This window comes from Amborella trichopoda, chromosome 1, assembly GCF_054954075.1.
Source record: "Amborella trichopoda isolate Santa Cruz 75 chromosome 1, AtrichopodaSantaCruz75HAP2 v2.0, whole genome shotgun sequence".
Taxonomy (NCBI): domain Eukaryota; kingdom Viridiplantae; phylum Streptophyta; class Magnoliopsida; order Amborellales; family Amborellaceae; genus Amborella; species Amborella trichopoda.
The window spans coordinates 52847892-52863784 of record NC_142336.1 but is presented as its reverse complement, the minus strand read 5'-3'; the positions used below and the strand labels follow the sequence as shown (position 1 = coordinate 52863784).

Below are 15893 nucleotides of genomic sequence, written 5' to 3'. Positions count from 1 at the left end.
CTCTCTCTATCTCTCTCTCCGTGAAATAACAGTGAAAGATCAGGCATCCACTGATTATGCTCCATGTGTTCTTGGAAGCACTGGTTCTCAGATGTGTGTCAAAATAGAGAGAGAGAGATTATATGCTGCTTGTATATCTTTTGAACAATTAAAGATGCATCTAGATGCCAACATCTCTTTCATTATCGCTTCTGTAATCTGTCACCAACAATCCCTACAAGAACATGCCCCATCTCTAAAATGGTGGAACCTAAGCTTATCTCTCACCAAAATCTCTCTCCCCACAACTTTTGAGATCAACTTGATAGCTGAATGGCAATCCTCACACATCCTCAAGTTCTTTACCACCCTGATCTCCTCCCCCTCTCTACTGCTCATTAGTCCATACACGATAGCCAGTTTCTCACTATGAAATCGAAGTGCATATTCCTTCTCTTCGTCCTCCATCTCATGGAGTACTGCACCGGTCTCTGGTTCATAACCCACTTTCCTTATTCTCCTTACAAGCTCCTCTAATTCTTCATAAATTCTCTCACTAGATGGGTGCGACTTATCGCCATTCCAGAACACATGAACCTCTCCTTTAACCTCAATTGAGCTGAACCCAGGCTGCTTCTTCAATCCTCTCTCAGTCATCATGGACCTAACCATCTCAACCCTATCAGCTCTCCCTGAAGCCGCATAGAGGTTAGAGAGAAGAACATAGTGCGCAGGGTTATCAGGTTCTAGAGAAAGAAGCCTCTTTGCAAACTCTACTCCCATATCAAACCTCTTGTGCACCATACATGCACCAATCATGGCGGTTAAGACCGGTGGTTGGGGCTCTCCAGGGATAGACTCGATGAACCTGGCAGCTTCCTTTAGAAACCCATTGCGCCCTAGAAGGTCCACCATGGCTACACGGTGCTCGACTGATGGTTTCATGCCATAGCATTTTGTCATGGAGTCATATGCTTCAAGGCCTTCATATACAAGCCCTGAGTGTGCACAAGCCGAGAGCACAGCAGTGAGTGTTACAGCATTTGGGTGCACACCATGTGCTTTCATTCTCTCAAATGCATGCACCGCCTCCTCACCCTGTCCATGCATTCCATAAGCTGAGATCAAGGCTGTGTACGAGACCACATTTGGGTTGTGTATCATTTCAAAAACCTCTCGTGCTTTATCCACTTTTCCACACCTGCCATACATGGTCAGGATGGCGGTGTGTAGCTCCACTCCAGGGTTGTGTATGGTTGCATGGGTTTCGGACTCAAGGCTCTCTCCCATATCAAGAGCCCCAATTTGTGCACAAGCAGAGAGAGCAGACACCAAGGTAGCAGAATCGGGTGCCACACAAGCACTCCGCATGAGACGGAGCATGGAGAGTGCTTCGACGCTCCACCCATTTTGCTCATAACCTGAAATCATCGCATTCCAAGTCGTCACACTCTTTAGAGTCATGTGATCAAACACTTTCCGAGAGGTTTCCAAATCATTAGACTTGGCATACATAGTCACTAAGGCCGTTTGAACATACAAGTCAGGGCCAAAGCCTGCAAGCACAGCTCGCGCATGGATTTCACGACCAGTTTGGGAGGCGGCAGAGAGATCAGAGCAAGCTTTGATGGCTGAGGTGAGAGAGAAAGTGCAGAGAGAGAAACCAGAGTTGAGCATGAGGGACAAGAGGAGGAGGGCATGGTGGGGAAAGTTGCAGTGGGCTGAGGCTCTAATGAATGAGTTGTAGAGGAATTTGTCAGGGTTTTGGATGGAGTTGAAGATGTGTAGAGAGTGGTAGATGGAGCCTGAGAAGGTGTAGAGAGAGAGAAGCTTTGTGAGGAGAGGGGTGCTTTGTGGGTAGAGAGAGGAGGTGGTGGTTATGATGTGGCCATGCACTTGCTTGAGTTGTTTGAGGTTGGTGTTGGCCTTTAGCAGGGCTAAGTATGTGGGTGAATGGTGAGACATGGGTTTTGATTTGTTTGGGTGCTAGAAATCAAGGGTTATAAGGTAGTGGGCATAATGGTAAATACTTGATGTGCATGATGCTTATTGGGTGTGACACAGTGGATACATTTATTTGGGTAAGGATGTAAGGAGAACTTTTGGACAGTAACTAATGTTTCCCTAATAATATTAAAAGAACGTGGTTTATCTGAGTCCATGTAGAAATGAGACCCCTCTTAGAAATCTAATTTTGAGATGGATTTTTGGACCCAATTTTTAACTACATGTAATATCTCGGACCCACTTTTTTAAGGACATGTAATATCTAATATGGAGATCATGAATATGAAAAAAAAAAAAAAAATTGAAAATTAAAAATTAAAAATAATTTTATGAATAAAATATTTAGACTATTAGTTTCAATTATTTTTAAATGAACCACCCATAGATGCTTTATAACTTGGGGACCGCAAATGTAGAAATCCCCGATGCATGAAATAATTTTCCATATTAAAAAGAACAATAAAACATTTTCCTAGGACATCAGGTTTAGAGTGAGAGAGGTCTAGCGATCAGACCTGTCTCTTGCAAATAAAACTGTGCTACCCATCAAAAGATTTCTCTTTGTTACTAGTTTAATGAGAAATGCAAATGTGGTTTTTGGAATAAATGCTGAAATTTACCGAAATTTACCATGATAGTTTTCTTATCAATTTTTTCCCCTAGGGTCGCGGCTTTAGGGGATACGCTAGCCGTGATTAAAGCCTAGAGATCAAATGGGGCGGCTGTTAATTAAAAAAAGAAAATTGTACATTTGATTAATGAAAGAGGGTTGAGTTTTTTTTAGGTACATCAGCAGGGAATACAGGTCTCTACCCGTTTTTAAAAATAATTAGCGGTTTGCAAATGCGTCATTGGGAATGAAAACCTAGATCGGTAGCTGACGCTCAAATGCTCTATCTCGTCTTCTCTTACATGTTCAAATCCATAAAATAAAAGGAAACCTATCAAATTATCCATAACAAATTAGCGCCTTTTCATATTTTTTATTTTAATTTCAAAATACACATGATTTTGAGTTGAAATTGATGTAAAAAGACAATGTTAAATAATTCAGCTCTGCTTCTTGATATTTTGATGAATTTCCCTGGTCATTTTGATTATTTAAAAGATAAGCATATGGAACACCGTAAGATTTAATATTTCGCCAAAATCACATTGCTTTCTGTTAATTATAACGAAGCACCCCTGCCTATGCCATTTTCAACCCTCTCAAAATGACTGAGCAACTTGAACTCAAGATAATCACGGCTCTTGCCAAATAGAAAGAAGTGAAACAAATTGAACACACCAGAGAATGTTTTGTGAATCAAATATTTAAATTACCTTTCTTGTTTTGCAGCATTAGCCTCATTGCACATATAATTACAGATTTAGAAAAAAAAGAAAAAAATTGATAAGAGAAAAGAAAGAAGATATTTATTACACCCCATATATCCAATGAAGCTAAAGATCTAATCTTATACTTAAGCTTAGTGGTAAACACACCAGTTTAGGTGAGGGAGGTCCAGGGTTCAAACCCTCCTTAAAACCCAAATAAGCTGAACTGGCCCTCTCTTTATTGAAAGGCTCTAATCTCATCAAGTATACAAAAGTCGACAAAAGAGAACAGAGAATATTAAATCATGCAATGAGTTCATTCAACTATGATGGAATGACACTTCACCCCAGGGCTCATATCACAACCCATGCTTTTCCCTTCAATTCTAGTGGTTGTAGATTCAAACCCAGCACTTTTGGATCACATAAAGGCAAAAGAAAGATTCTTTTCCCTTCAATTCTAGTGGCTGTGGATTCAATCCCAGCACTTTTGGATCAAATCAAGGCAAAAGAAAAGAATCGTGACCCAAAACTACAAAAAAAAAAAGAAAACTACAAATGAACTTCTAATCTAACGACCAAGATGGGTGCTTGTGAAGCTGTTGAGTGCTCCAAGTGACATCCACTGTGGAGCTGGGGAATATTAATGTCGGGAGCCTCATGCTCTCCTCCACATGTGGGAAATCCACTGTAAAATGAAGCCCCCGACTCTCGTGCCTTGCCAATGCACTCCTCACCACCAACTTCGCACAACAAACCAAATTCCTCATCTCACAGGCCTCCACACCCACCATCCTAGGTCCCCAGCCCCACCTAAACAAGTATCCCTCCCACTCCCCCTCCACCTCTCTAAGCCGTCTTTTCGCCTTCTCAAGTCTCTCTGTCGACCTTACAATCCCGACATAGTCCCACATAACCTCCTGCAACTGTCTCCTCAAGCTTCTCGTCTTCTGCATTATCTGACTTAGAGCCCCTTGTGACAGTGGTCGCGGTACTATTGGCCAGGCCCACATGTCTGGTCCTCGTCCTATGCTCAAGTCAGAGCCTGCAGCCTTACAGGCGGCGACAGACGGTCCAATAGCTCGTTGTGAGAAAACCAAAGCCTCAAGTAATGAATTGCTCGCGAGTCTATTTGCTCCATGGAGCCCAGTACAAGCAACCTCACCTGCAGCATAAAGCCCCTTGATAGAGGTCTCGCCATGAAGCCCGGCGCGGACCCCACCACACATGTAATGTGCAGCAGGGACCACAGGGATGGGCTGTTTGGTTATGTCGATCCCGTAACGTAGGCACTGGGCCGTCACATTCGGGAAGTGGGAGAGGATCTTGTATTTGGGTCTGTGACTGATGTCAAGGAAAACAAATTTCTCCCCACGCTTTTTGAGCTGGTCATCGATGCTCCGAGCGACGATATCACGAGGGGCAAGCTCGGCGCGGTCATCATACATAGGCATGAACCGCTCCATAGATTGGTTGTAGAGGATGCCACCATCCCCGCGCACGGCCTCAGTGATCAGGAAGGCATTCTCGCGGTCTACGGGCTTGATGGGGAGCCCCTCCTCGGCTAGGGCAGTGGGGTGGAACTGCACGAACCTGCATTAACACAAGTGGGCATTCCATTTTGTCAATATTTAAAATATAAAAAAAAGGAGAAACATACTATGGCCCGTCAGATCATGGCAGTAGTGCTGCCACAGGGATCTTCACTGTTCCATCAATAGGTTGGATGGGGAGGGAGGGAGAATCAGCCCGACCAAACATAGCATGAATCCAAACGTATATCCCACTCTCTCTCCATTACCATATAGTTCATAGTTTGGATGGTGAAGATCCCTATGACTATATTATTGCCATGATAGTCAGAGCATACTTTCGCAAAGAGGGAAACAAAAAAACCCAAAGGAATACCCAGCCGTGGTGGCTGGGGGGGGGCACTCCAGTTAATCTCCACTTTTCGATGTCAGGAATGGACAGTGGATGGCCCTTTAGCATGCCCAACCATGGATCATTGTTGCATGGCTATATTTTCCCTACTGGAGAAAGGGACAAGGGAGTGCTCTTAAGTATAGGGTAAGTGAGAGCTTACTCCATATTGGAAATGACAGCGTGCGCTCGGTGAGCCATTGCAATGCCATCTCCAGTAGCAACCTGTAGAAGTTTGAATTATCATTCAGCAATTTGCATTAGCCCTCGTATATTTGAATTTTATTTCATACTGTCATCTGAAGTACACATAAAGGAATTTTGGTCATTTTTAATAGCAGTGCTTTGTTCTGTACATGTGTAAAAAGTAACAAATTGTTTTTAAGCAAATATGATAGCATAGGGTACATTAGCGCATATTGTGCATGTGGAGAAATACAGAAAAATTTTTGGTTGTAAATATTTAGAGATCAGTTTCTCATTATCGACTTGCATCATTTTACTGGGCTTTCTACAAGTCATAAAGTTAATTTGAACACAGAAAAAGCCATAAATAACAAAACTTTAAGCAACATGAAAGAGAAAGCCCCTGTGCATAAATGCCAAATGAATGACAGATGGTGTCTAATGGCCAAAGGGCTGAAAAGTTACCAGTGGATTTGTAGTGGTGGGGTAAATATGGCCTGCACCTCCTGAGGCAAGTAGAGTGACTTTTGATAAAAACCGAATCACCTGGAGAACACATTATATTAAAAGGAACAAGCTAAGAATTTTGTTTCCATAGGCAGCATATTTTTTGAGTAACAATCAACCGGTAAAACAAGCTAAACTACAGAATGAAAATGCGCTACTGCAATATACAGTTATTTACTAGGAAAGTCCATCAGGTTACCTGATTGGTTTCGGTATTCAACGTATCCACCCCATGACAACGTATTTCCAAACCATCCTGTAACAATAGTAGTCGCACACCGTGTCATCTCAAGATACATTGAAATAGTTAAGACACCACATAATTGGATTAGAACACTATTTATAGATTGATCTTGAAAAACTTTTTCAGGAAACTAAACTTGAAAGTTCAGAATTATAAACAAGGAAAACTTGAAAGTTCAGAATTATAAACAAGGAAAATGAAAAACTAATCTCATAACAATGCATAAACCTGAGAAGTCAGCAAATCAATAGCAAAATGGTGCTCAAACAAAGTAATGCCAAGATCATTATCAACAGCTTTGAGCAGAGCTCTTTCAATCTCTCTTCCAGTCATATCAGCAGCATGTACAATTCGACGGTGTGAATGGCCACCTTCCCTTGCTAGATGTAGGTTCCCATCTTCACCATAATCAAATGATGCCCCGATAGCAATTAATTCTTTAACCCTATCTGGCCCTTCTGTGCACACCACCTGTACAAAGCTAACCCCATTTAAGCAAAGCTCCCATAATGCTGCAAAGACGACAAAAAGTAGAGATTCACACATACTGGAAGATGTGAAAGGAAATAGCTAAATTGATATATTCCATATGTAACTTTGTTTGCACATCTGTTAATGGGCCAAAGAAGTAACAAGGCTGGAAGCTTAACAAACTGCAAGAAAGTATTATTTCATATTACCAACATCATGAAAGTCATTAATATGGTATGAGAATTCTCAAGAACTTATATAATCAGAATATTACCAACATCATGAAAGTCATTAATATGGTATGAGAATTCTCAAGAACTTATATAATCAGAAAAGCAGAAAGAAACAATATAGTAAACAATCACAAGAATTAGCACTATCATAATAACAGGACATGCCAGGCCTCAAAGTGAACCACAAGGATCTAATTGCTGGAGGACAACAAATGGAAAAACAAGAGAGATCACAATACACAATGGATATACAATAGCTAAGAAACTCGAAATACAAATAGGAATTGTCATGCGCAAATTGTAGCTTGTGCAACTCATCCTGATTTCAGTGACCTTAATCCAATGCAGGAACATGCTAGTGTCATAGTTCAACACAATAAAATGAGTTTAGATGTACATGCAAATATCATTTTTTTCCATTCATTTCTTAAACTAACCAAACTGATGATTTAAACGAATGACCATAGAGATCCAATAAGAGAAGATGATACTAACTTGATCATTAATGAAATACCTTGTAAACAAATTGAATAAAAAACACCACATCTATATTTGGATTTACAATATAAAATTGCATGATACCATTCCAAAAAAAAAAAGAGCATAATAAGCAACATGGATCCCACAAACTACAACATAGAAAATGCAGTTTGTGATAGATGCCCAACTCAGGGAGCAAAATTGGATAGACAGAAGAAGGAACTAGGAGTGGTTATAAAAGCAAAGCCTACCCTTACAGTCTCTTCATCGCATAAATAAGCCCCGGCAACAATTGTATCTCTCATGTGGCTCTCTACAGAATCCAAAGGGCACAAAACAGCACTAACGCCACCTTGTGCATAGTTTGTGTTACTCTCATGAGGCTCAGCCTTAGTTATCACTGCAACAGAGCCATGTTTTGAAACCTCAAGAGCATATCGAAGTCCTGCAATTCCACTACCAATTACAACAAAATCAAAATACTTTGTTGCATCTTCTCTTGAGTTGGAGGGCAAAACATGATCTTGAGGAGCTTTATCATCATGAAAGAACTCGGCTGCTGGGGCATTATAACATTGGATTCTCTGGCAGTTGGTAAACCCAGATGTCCTTGAACACCTTAAATAGTCAATAGGCACAATTCATTTAAATTTACAATTCGCAATGTTTCCATTATACATACTGAAACATCTATATTAGAAAAGAGTTTGTATAGAAACAAAACATTAGGGATGTGTGCCTTAAATGTCAATCCTTAAATGTCATTTCCTCAGTACCCAGAAAACAAGCAACCAGTAAATCATGCTCATATCAATTCACATTTATTAATATTCCTTAATATCAATTTTGTTCTCATGTGCATGTTAAATAGTCTCAAAGCACTTGCCTTCTCTGACTAGGTGATAAAACAAATAACATATTGAGGACGAAAAAGAAAACAAGAAGAATCCATGTGGAATTACACGTGACATAGTATACATACAAGTAATTTATCAACTAAGAATTCTTTTGGAATGCATCAAACATCACATATGCCACACGTCCTGTTACCTAGATTTTCACAAAAGTAGGGAAAGTATACAGAGAAAGAAGAAAAGGAAAGTTGAGGTTTAGGGCTGGCCTTAATTGAATTGAACCTATTGGACACTCGCAGATTGTTCAAACCCATATGGTACTTCGGAAGTTAAGTTGCAGGCCTCTACACATAAAGTTTGAAAAATTAATTGTTTCAGGTATGCATTATGTTTTAGCAAAAAAGGAGAAAAAAAAAAAAGGGAAACGAAAGAAGAAGAACAACGAAAAGCAGGGCTACTATTCCTAAGGTTTATCAAACTATTAAACTTTCAACATATACAAACCTTTGCTTTCAATTTCTATCAAGTTAAATAATGAAAAACAACTCACTTTAGACAATGACAGGAGCCACTCTATTTTGTAAGATAGTAACCTATGTTCGTGCACGTGTTAAGGGGTAGTGTGAGGGAATTTGTGCATCTCTTCTCCCTGGGTAAGTCTCCCCAGTATAGATATTACAATTTTAGAGCTCATTGCCATCTCATTTAGCATCTTTTGCATCTTAGGTGACACCCCATGAGAGAGATTCATTGTTCATTATTACCCATGGTATTATAGCTAAAACTCACAGAAAATGCAGTGAGCATTTTATTAGATGCTCAGCACAATCAAACAAGGCACAATATATCTCACAGACTGTAAGGAATAAGCTCAATGAATGGATCTTGTGATTAAGGAGCATTTAATGAATAGATTTAAGCAAGTATGACATCTATCAATCTTCCTCATGGTACCTATGGCCAAAAGAAGAACCTTCCTCAAGTTAAATTACGAGAAGGTGTTCTGAAATCTGCATTACTTTCTTATGTACCTGTTCAGCGGATTCTTCAGGCTATTTTAGATCTATTCTTCGTCGCTTTTTCAGACTACCATTTTGTCATCCTGTAATGAAATGGTTAATTTTTCAACTCTTTGTTTTTTATATAGGCGATACTTAGTAATCCTGGTGATTCAAATCATGGGACAGGAAAGTATAGTATTGTATATTCCTCGTTCAGCTTTACACATTGCTAATATTCCCACAAAAGAGTTTTACAAGTAAAAAACATTATTGCACACATTTAAGAAATTAAGAGTTAACATCGCTTTGTTCTTGTAACTTTGCATGAGAGGTGTCAAGCAATCATGATACAAAAGAGAAGCACGCTAGCAACCGTGTGAAAGTAAGCTATTCATAATAAAGAAACAAATAGTACCTTATACTGGCCTTGTAGCAAAGTATAGGAGTATATCTTGAGACACCTCTGTGTCTAAATCTTTTGAGCATAGGTTCTATTGATGGTAGTTTACAATCATTCAACCTCACTATGTGCGCAGCAGAATGCGGCTTATTGTTCAACATAAGACCTGTCCTCATCATAAAGTTCCTGCAGAGAAAACATATATCAGAAAGAGAAAATTAAGATCATAAAAGTGCACAGAAACACGACCATACATATGTTCACTATCTGAGCGGATACCAGGGGGTGGAGAAGAGAAGGGGGCATCGAAAAAATAAAATTGGAAGACTGATATCCAACAATTCACTGCTAAAGATCAAGCAGGTTTGGTAATGTGGAGGAAAATTACCAACCCAGAAATAAATAATAACTTGACGAAATTCACTACCAAAAACTGCTCCAAAGTCCTTAAAGCAAACATCAATACGGATAGAAATTGTAATGTATAAGCAAAAGAAAGAACCCGTGAAGAAAATCATGTCTAGTCACCGAGCAACCAATTCTCAACAAGAAAATGAAAAATATTTTTTATTTAAACCCATAAAAATATTTTTGATTCAAACCCATCTCTGTAAAAAACCCCAAATTCTATCTCTGAACCGGCATACCTTTTCGTTTGATTCTAAGCCTGACCTCAGTTGCAGAAATGGAAGAAAATGGATGAGGTAGAAGAGTTGCAGAAATCGAAGAAAATGGCTGAGGAAGAAGAGTTGTATGGTCCGAAATGGAAGAAAATAGATGAGGAAAAAGAGTTGCAGAAACTAGGGTTTGGGCTTTGGCCATGGTGCCATTTTCCCTCTCTAGACGTCAGTTGCAACTCATTTCCACTCCACCACCACACTTTGGCTGCCTGCATAACTACAGCACCAGCTTCGAGCGAGGCAACCATTTTCTCTCTCTCTCTCAAATGGAGCTGGTAGGACTTGTATGAGGAGAGAGCGTATGTTATTGTGAGAGGAGTGCAAATATGCCTCCCGCCCACCCCTGCTTCAGCGCCCTGTCCCTCCGCGAAACTCATTTTAATATGTGCACACCATCCAACAGTCAGGGGCAAAAGGTTCACCATGAACATCAATAAACCCCAATTCCAAACCCCAAAAGATACATAAAATTATTAATGGAGTAAGAGCAATCAATTTGTACATCTCATGACTGAATATTTAAATTTAGAAGAAATAATAAATGGGTCTGAACACGCAGAGAAACACATAAAACGGGGATTAGAATGACGAAAGCAAATATATATCTCGAAACCCAACTCACATATGATGAATAATTGAGCCTGAAACCTCTCCAATCGTCAAGAAAACCCACCAACCATCTCCTCTAAAGCTTCAAAGCTTCTTTCAGAGATCACTGCAACGCTCTCATGGCTCAAATTAAGAGGGAGATACGTAGCCACCAAAATCATGGCCCCAGTAATCCAATTATTTTATAGATATTTTTGGTTTAATAAGCAAAATTTAAGAAGAAGTTTTCAAAACCACCGTTCAGTGCTCTGCACCTCATGGAGCGCCGCACAATGTATGGTTTCCCGGTAAACCAGCTTGGCCTTTAAATATGGGGAAACGGTTTAATAGGGCTGCGGCCCTATGAAACTAATTAAAGCCTCTCCTCATAACTCATCAAAAATTCCGAGCGGTGAAAAACATTTAAATCTACCATCTCACCTTTAAAATTATGGTTGCGAAATAAAAACTAATGTTTTAAGTTCTAAAAATAATATATATAGCAACAAAGCATCTAGATGTCCAGTACTTTTTAAAAATAAATGATCATAAATCCACAATATCTTCGGTATTATTTTTTGGGTTGGGTTTGTATAGAGCCTAGGCTCTAAACAATCAAATTAAAGCCTACCTTCAAATAGTATCAAGAAATATGATTGGAATATTAAAAAATTTTGTGATAGCTTTAAAATATATTTTTATTTTTATTTATAAAGTTTAAAGATTTAAAATTAATATAGATCGACATATCTATAAAATCTTGAAAATTGACGGTCCAAAAATGTGTTACAAAATACACTATTTTCAAAACTTCAAATCTATTTTTTTCTCATGTCCATGCATATCGATGTAGTCGAGATGACCGATTGAAGATATTTGGGCATCAATACAACCTCTTCTAACAAAATTTTTGATGTAAACTAAAATTTGATTATTTAAAGCCTCAGCTCTCTACAAACTTTCCTCTTATTTTTTAGTTTCGAAATTTATTGATAGTGTTGAAAATTGATTTTAGAATCATCCTCAATATTTTCACCGCCCAAAAGGCTTTTTAAATGAAGATTTGATATGAGACTTTATTTTGTTTTCATAAAACTTAATCCTTTTACTACAAATGATTTTTACAAAAATTACTCCGAACTTTTTCATTTTGGTCAAAAAGCGGCAGCGTTGGACCGGGTGCTTTTATGAATATTTGGTCCCTGCCAATGGTCAAATGGAATCACAATGTAGAGTACAACCTTCTCAAAATGGAAAATGACTTTTAGTCAAGTCCTCAAGTACAAGCCTTGTGTCAGAACCTATATTCATTTCACTACAAACTTTAGGAAATTTACGAAAAAAAAGGATAAATTGCGAAAAAATGTTTTTTTATCAAGTAATTTTTACCTTAAAAAAATTGTTTCTTACAAATACGCTGACAAGTCAAAAAGTTACAATTGTTTGAACCAAAATGCAGTAAGACCGCGGTTATCTTGTGCTAGATCGAGGTAGAAAAGCATTAAACGGAAGTCATCTTGTGTCGGACCGAGTAAAACAACTATTAGACCCCATCGAACAATTGTCGAGCCAAGGGTACCTAGCATTGAACCGCCTTTCCTTTTGTCGAACCGACAGCCTAAACAAAGAGACAACTGGCCGACCGAAAGTTGGATGTGCCAGACCCAATGCATTTAGTGCCAGACCGCTTTTCTTGTTATTGAATCGAGACCACAGTGTGGAAAGGGGTAAAGGTTAAAGGAGGGTATTTTGGTCTTCATTTTATTTTTATTTTGTTTACTTGGAAGTATTTGTTAAAAAAGTTAAATTTAGGGTAAAAGTTGCTAAAAAAAAAAATTGGTTGGAAAGAAATTGTCTAGAAGCCTGATCTTCAAGGCGTTTTGCCATTTTTCCCAAAAAAAAATTCGTTTTATTGTAAATAGCATTGTATATTTTATATTTTATGCTTGAATCTCATTTTCTGGGAGTATGCATCATAGTTCTATGGAAAAAGTTTATATAAGGATAAATGCTTAAATTGTAAAATCAAGACATACCTCAAAATCCATTGGTAAAACATATTTTGATGTTGGAAAACTATCTAATTGATCATCTCGATATCAAAAATGTATGGATATAAGTAAATAAAAAGATTTCAAGTTCAAAAAATAGCACATCTTGCAATGCATTATATAGATCATCTATTTTCAATATTTCCATGCTTTTTATCAATCTACTTGATTTGAACTTTTTTTGGAATTTAAAAATTTATAATTAGAGATGAAAATAGATTCTCGGGCCATTTTAAAAAAAAATTCGACACCAAAATTGCATTAGAGACGTGCCTTACTTGATTATTTAAGGATGCAACCTGATGGAAACCCCGCCTCTAATTTTATAATCTTATTTTAATATCATATTGAACTCAAATTTGAGGAATTGATATTTCTTACCATCCCATCTTCATAAAAAAATACCAAAAAATATTTTAAAATAAATAAAATGGCTAAAATACTAAAAAATTTGAAATTTCTAAAATTTTGGGGTTATTTTAATTTAATTTAATTATATTTTTCACATTTTTTTTACAAGTATGTTATGTTGAGAAGTATGAATGTGAATTTGAGTATAATAGATACTAGTTGGGATCCGTGCGTTGCACATAGAACAGACCGTGCATCTCTACGTTGCTCTTTGTTCAAAGAACTATTACGAAATGAGTGGTTTCTAGGGTTATGACCCATTTTGTGTTATTTCAAAGCCACCACAAATTTTGAATATGCATCGTTCACTAATTCAGTAAATCATACAACAATTAAGATACGAGTGACTTTTAGAGTTATAATCTATTTCCTATTACATTATATCATTACAAATTTTGAATATATGCTAAATGTACGCGACAAATTGGACGTGTCGTGAGGCCTATCATATTTTGTCAAGCATTTCCATGAACATAACCATAATTCGCATAATAGTCATTTTCTACATTAAGACAATCTTTTAACATTTTTTGTACGACAGATCAAAACAATTATTATCACAGATAAATATTACTAACAATGTTATTAACATTACTAAGTTCATATGTTATTTGAACAATTATTAACATTATTATCTTTTAACCATGAACACATGTTATTTGATTTCATGAAAATGCAACATGCATGACCATAAAAGAAAAGGGAAAGATCCTGTGTACTTTAAATACGTATCACGGTGTAAGGAGTTTCTTTTGTTAAGAAATCCCATATTACTCCTTCTCACAATCTCTCTTTGTGCAAAATCCAGTTTTACTTTTTTTCTCTATCTCGCTTCCTCTGCAAAACCTTATTTTCCTTTCTCTCTCCCTCTATCATGAAACAGTATTTGGAAGAGAACAGTTCTGAGAATCCAAGAAAAACCCAAATTGAGGAGCATTTACCAAATTTTAAGTACAAAGCCCCTGTTTTTATAATATGAAAAAATAACCATATTCAAAACCACATTTTTACAAGCTTGTAGAGCTCTCCATTAAAGGTTGAGAACCCAAAATAATGCAAAATTATTGCTTCTCTTTGAAGGTAGCCATGAAAATCTCCTAACCAAGGGAAGGGGGGGTTTTATGGCGCGATCCAAGGAAAGTGCAAATTGGGAAGCAAAATTAACCAAAGAAAACCACCAACGGGCAATCCAAGTCAATGGCCTATTGGATATTATCTTTCATAAACTAATGGTTTACAAATTAGATACACTGCAACACCGTTTATCTATCTATAAATCACATGATCATTCCCCTAAAAAAAACATAGCATGCATTCATGGGAAAATTCCATTGATGTAGAAAAAAATTACAAGACATAAAAATAAATATATGTTATTTGCTTTCATGGAAGCACATGATAACAACAAAAAAATAAAAAATAATAATACGCATGCATAAGGCCAATTCTATTGATTTTTTGTAGTTTTATGGGTGCACCATTATAAATTAAGTAATTGGTCAGTAGTTTTATCGATAATTTTATTAAATATTATTTCCTTATTTTATTACTACCACTGCCTCATACCTTTAGAGAGCAAAGAAATGGCCATTTTTTGTTTGACCATTTTATTAAACAGAATTTTAAAAATATAAAAAAAAAACCCCCAAAAAAAAATAAATCAATTTGTAATGTGTTTTTTTTTTTTTTGGTTTATTGAAAAATATTTTGTGGTTTATTGAAAAATATTTTGGCTAACTTGGGGATATTTAAAAAACTTAAAAAAATATAAAAAATCTCAAAAAATAAGAAATCTATTTGTAATATGTTTTTTTTATTTTTTATCATTTTGGCAAAAAATAAAAATAATATTTTGGCCAGGAATACTTATTTTTACATTTTTGTTAAGGCTAGGAATACTTATTTTTACATTTTTGTTAACATAGAGTCTCACTTGCTTCAATCCATACTCTCTCTTTAATTTGAGTTTGGGATAGATACCCATTTTAAAAAGTTTGAACCAAAAAATAGGGAAATAATAGTTATCCTATTTCTCAAATTCAAATATGAAAATAATCTATCTCTCATCCTAAAATCTCTACTTTTAGATCTCCTATTTATTAAATTTAATCTCTAATTTAAGATCTCCTATTTATTAAATTAAAATATAGAAACAATTTCTCTCTCTCTCTCTCTTCCTAAAATCTCTACTCTTCATACAAACAATCTTAGATATGTACACATATCTTTCTCTCTCTGTTGAATTTGAGTTTGGGATATGTACCCATATGCCTACTCTCTCTCTCTCCAAAAATACTTGTACAAGGGAATTGTATGTTTAGTTTTTACCATACACTAATTTTAGGATTTACCACACACTAATTTTAGAATAAAAGATATCTCTTTTTCTCTCTTACACGCATTAAATTTTTTTTTAATCTCTCTTCCCTTAAAGGTGGGATATCTATCTCTCTTCAAAAAGACTCTCTTCCCCTCATTAATTTTAGGAAAAAAGATGTCTCTCTTCCACACACTAATTTTAGGAGTCTCTTTCACTCTCTCTTTCACACACTAATTTTAGG

At 36.8% G+C, this 15893-nt stretch overlaps 2 protein-coding genes across 8 annotated transcripts; both read right to left on the bottom strand.

The window, feature by feature from the left end:
* Positions 1–161: 161 nt before the first annotated feature.
* Positions 162–2628, bottom strand: LOC18434855 (pentatricopeptide repeat-containing protein At2g33760). Its single transcript, XM_006844918.4, has one exon. It carries the CDS (start codon positions 1942–1944, stop codon positions 202–204), a length of 1743 nt encoding a protein of 580 aa, XP_006844981.3. The 5' UTR covers positions 1945–2628; the 3' UTR covers positions 162–201.
* Positions 2629–3283: 655 nt separating this feature from the next.
* On the bottom strand, positions 3284–11169 carry AO (L-aspartate oxidase). Of its 7 annotated transcripts, none has more exons than XM_088873117.1 (9): positions 10905–11169; positions 9618–9788; positions 9233–9303; positions 7599–7965; positions 6392–6675; positions 6119–6175; positions 5878–5958; positions 5390–5451; positions 3284–4896 (listed from the first exon to the last, which is right to left on the bottom strand). In XM_088873117.1, exons 5-9 carry the CDS (start codon positions 6494–6496, stop codon positions 3870–3872), a joined length of 1332 nt encoding a protein of 443 aa, XP_088729243.1. In that variant the 5' UTR covers positions 6497–6675; positions 7599–7965; positions 9233–9303; positions 9618–9788; positions 10905–11169; the 3' UTR covers positions 3284–3869. The 7 variants fall into 7 exon arrangements, with proteins under 7 accessions (XP_088729243.1, XP_088729232.1, XP_088729236.1 ...); XM_088873106.1 differs by having other exon boundaries at positions 6392–6634; XM_088873110.1 differs by lacking the exon at positions 9233–9303.
* Positions 11170–15893: the final 4724 nt, after the last annotated feature.